Source organism: Chenopodium album, chromosome 7, assembly GCF_948465745.1.
Source record: "Chenopodium album chromosome 7, dcCheAlbu1.1, whole genome shotgun sequence".
NCBI lineage: Eukaryota > Viridiplantae > Streptophyta > Magnoliopsida > Caryophyllales > Amaranthaceae > Chenopodium > Chenopodium album.
The window spans coordinates 69,087,845-69,090,846 of record NC_137840.1 but is presented as its reverse complement, the minus strand read 5'-3'; the positions used below and the strand labels follow the sequence as shown (position 1 = coordinate 69,090,846).

Sequence of the window (3,002 nt, the reverse complement as noted above, 5' to 3'; positions counted from 1 at the left end):
TGTCAAACGACTGTGATGGCATAATAGGTCATTAAATGACCAACATTGTACTATTGTAGTGTTCCGTTTATGCACGACATGGAAGTGGTGACCTGTGATGAGGTGCATAAACACCAATTGCTATTCATAGTAATGCCTAATTATAGTTTATACGAGATATATTATCATATTAGTGTCCACTTGACTACATGTTCGTAGACTTTTGTTTAAAATTGTAAAACGGTGTTACTTGTATATTTGAATAATGGCCTCATAACGTATGACATAATTTGTACGAACTTCCACAAACAAGATAATATAATTTGTAGCTTGATTAATTACGTAGTATTTAGCAGCCACTCAAGCAGTCAAGCTTGACTATTTCAAGTTTTCAACATATCATAATTAATCAAAGAAAATCTGATAGCCTGCCCTATATAACACCCTTCCAATTTCACCAAAATCGCGCACATTTTTACACAATGAACAAGAAATCCTACGTAAAATGTTTTCTCATTTTCTGGCCTTGCTTACTAGGAATAATATCAGCTGAGCAATGTGGTAAACAAGCCAGTGGTGCACTATGCCCCAACGGCCTTTGTTGTAGTCAACACGGGTGGTGCGGGACTACCTCTGATTATTGCGGGACTGGCTGTCAAAGCCAGTGTACGCCAGGCGGTCCTAGTCCCAGCACACCAACACCCCCAGCCTCTGGGGATGTTGGGTCCATTATCACCCCTGCCCTCTTTGATCAAATGCTCAAACACCGTAATGAAAATAGCTGCCCTGGTCGCGGGTTTTACACCTATAATGCTTTCATTGCTGCTGCCCGTTCTTTCAATGGGTTTGGCACCACTGGAGATGCTACTACTCGCAAAAGAGAGCTTGCTGCTTTCTTTGCTCAAACCTCTCATGAAACTACTGGTTAGTCATTTAATTTGGTTCATTGCTCATAATTTTAGAAAATTCATAACCTTATGCCGAGATCTTTAAAATCATATGTGGTCTCTTATTCAGGGATATGAATACTTCGTAATTTTTTCCAGCTTCTGGTGGAGCAACAAATAAAAAATTTATCACTATCAAACTGTAATCAATTGAGAGATTGAGGGATAACTCAAGTGGTTAGAGTTTCTCTCCCGATTCTAAGAGATCCTGAGGAGATCCTCACCCCCGTCCTTTGTGGCTCTCTAAAGCCAAAAAAAAAAAAAAAAACCTATAATCAATTGAAACCAAAAGTGTTAAACTCTATAAAATAGACGCGATTTTATTGGGTGTATTTTATGTGCAGGAGGATGGCCTGCTGCTCCAGATGGCCCATATTCGTGGGGTTACTGTTTTGTCAGAGAACGGGGCAACCCACCACCAGCTTATTGTGACCCTGGTTCGCCATGTCCTTCAGGTAAAATGTACTACGGCCGAGGCCCCATCCAATTAACCCAGTAAGTATTAGCTTTGTTTATGTTACAATAATAGATTATTAAGACAATGTAACTATTTTGTTCTATGCAATTGACTACATACATAAGCGCTTATATTGTTGCATGACTTGTATGTGCAGCAACTACAACTATGATCTAGCAGGTAAAGCCATAAAAGTCGACCTTATAAACAACCCGGACTTAGTAGCCACTGACGCGACCATATCATTCAAGACAGCAGTATGGTTTTGGATGACTGCACAAGGCAACAAGCCCTCGTGCCACAATGTCATTGTTGGAGGATGGAACCCGTCAGCAGCGGATCAGGCTGCAGGCCGTGTCCCAGGTTACGGCGTGATCACTAATATCATCAATGGTGGGATCGAATGTGGTAAAGGCCAAGATCCTAGGGTGGCTGACCGAATTGGGTTTTATAAGAGGTATTGTGATATCTTGGGAGTAAGCTATGGAAACAATTTAGACTGCTACTCACAGCAACCCTTTGCCAGCAACCTTTTGCTTGGTAACATATGGTATACAAAGAACATGTAATAATATCATGATAAAATAAAGTTGGTTTTTACTTGGTTTTTATGGGAGGTGATACACATAGACAAAGTCTATGTGTAGCCCCACATAGACGGCCAATGAAATGGTGACACGTCAATTTTGTAAAAAAAGAAAGAAAGAGAGTTGAGCGGGATAATTGAGCGGTAAAAATAAGTGAGAATCCCGCGTTGAAGTGAGCAGCGGTAAGGATTAAATTTATGGCGCCATTTTGCTAAAAAATAAAACTCAAAAATTTCGATTATATTCTCCTTTTTCAGCGTTTTAGATGGCGCCATTTTGCTAAAAAGTATAACTCAAAAATTTCAATTATTCGACTAGAAGTGGTTCTCCTTTCTCAGCGTATGAGATCTTAGTCCACCAAGGTATGTTAATATAGTTTTAGAAACAATTTCTACGGTATTGGCGAATGAAGTTCAAGTCATTTGTTGAGTCGAAGCTGAAGTAAGAAGCTCAAAACTTTATTGAGGGCATCGGCAGTATAGTGAGTAATAAGGTAATATGTTATATTTGATGAAAAAGTTGTTTATAAGGAAATATAATTGGGTTGAAGAAGATAGATATGATTATAGTTTTGCTATTTAATTCCAATCCATGGTTTAAATTATGAAAAAAAATATGGAAGTTATTGATTTGTAGTTAATAATGTATAATGTACCTTTATCGTGAGTTTATAAAATTGATTTTAAACAATCTTTGTGTGAAATTATTTTTTTTAGTATGAATATAATTATAGTGGTATGATTATGTATTATTACATGTATATTATTTAATTGTGGTGGGGAATTATTTATGAGTTTAATTGTGTTGTGCAGGGTTGGGTTGTAGTGTAATGGCAAATGTGGAGGGCAATTCAGAAAGAAACATTGATCTAAACGAGGTGTTTGAGGACTGTGAAGAAGAGGATCGGGGAATAGCAAATGCCCCAGAAGTTGGAATGACCTTTGTATCAGGAGAAGAGTATGCCCAGTTTTGCCACGACTATGCTTTCAAAAAGGGTTTCATGTTCTTCACTGAAACTAGCAAACCAATGGA

At 38.1% G+C, this 3,002-nt stretch overlaps 1 protein-coding gene across 1 annotated transcript; it reads left to right on the top strand.

Annotated features, from left to right (window-relative positions):
* Nucleotides 1–457: 457 nt before the first annotated feature.
* LOC145639304 (basic endochitinase-like) lies at nucleotides 458–1,978 on the top strand. The gene is made up of 3 exons (XM_081690510.1): nucleotides 458–903; nucleotides 1,271–1,421; nucleotides 1,541–1,978. The coding sequence occupies exons 1-3, from the start codon at nucleotides 462–464 to the stop codon at nucleotides 1,950–1,952; spliced, it is 1,005 nt and encodes a 334-aa protein (XP_081546636.1). The 5' UTR covers nucleotides 458–461; the 3' UTR covers nucleotides 1,953–1,978.
* The last annotated feature ends 1,024 nt before the right edge of the window (nucleotides 1,979–3,002 follow it).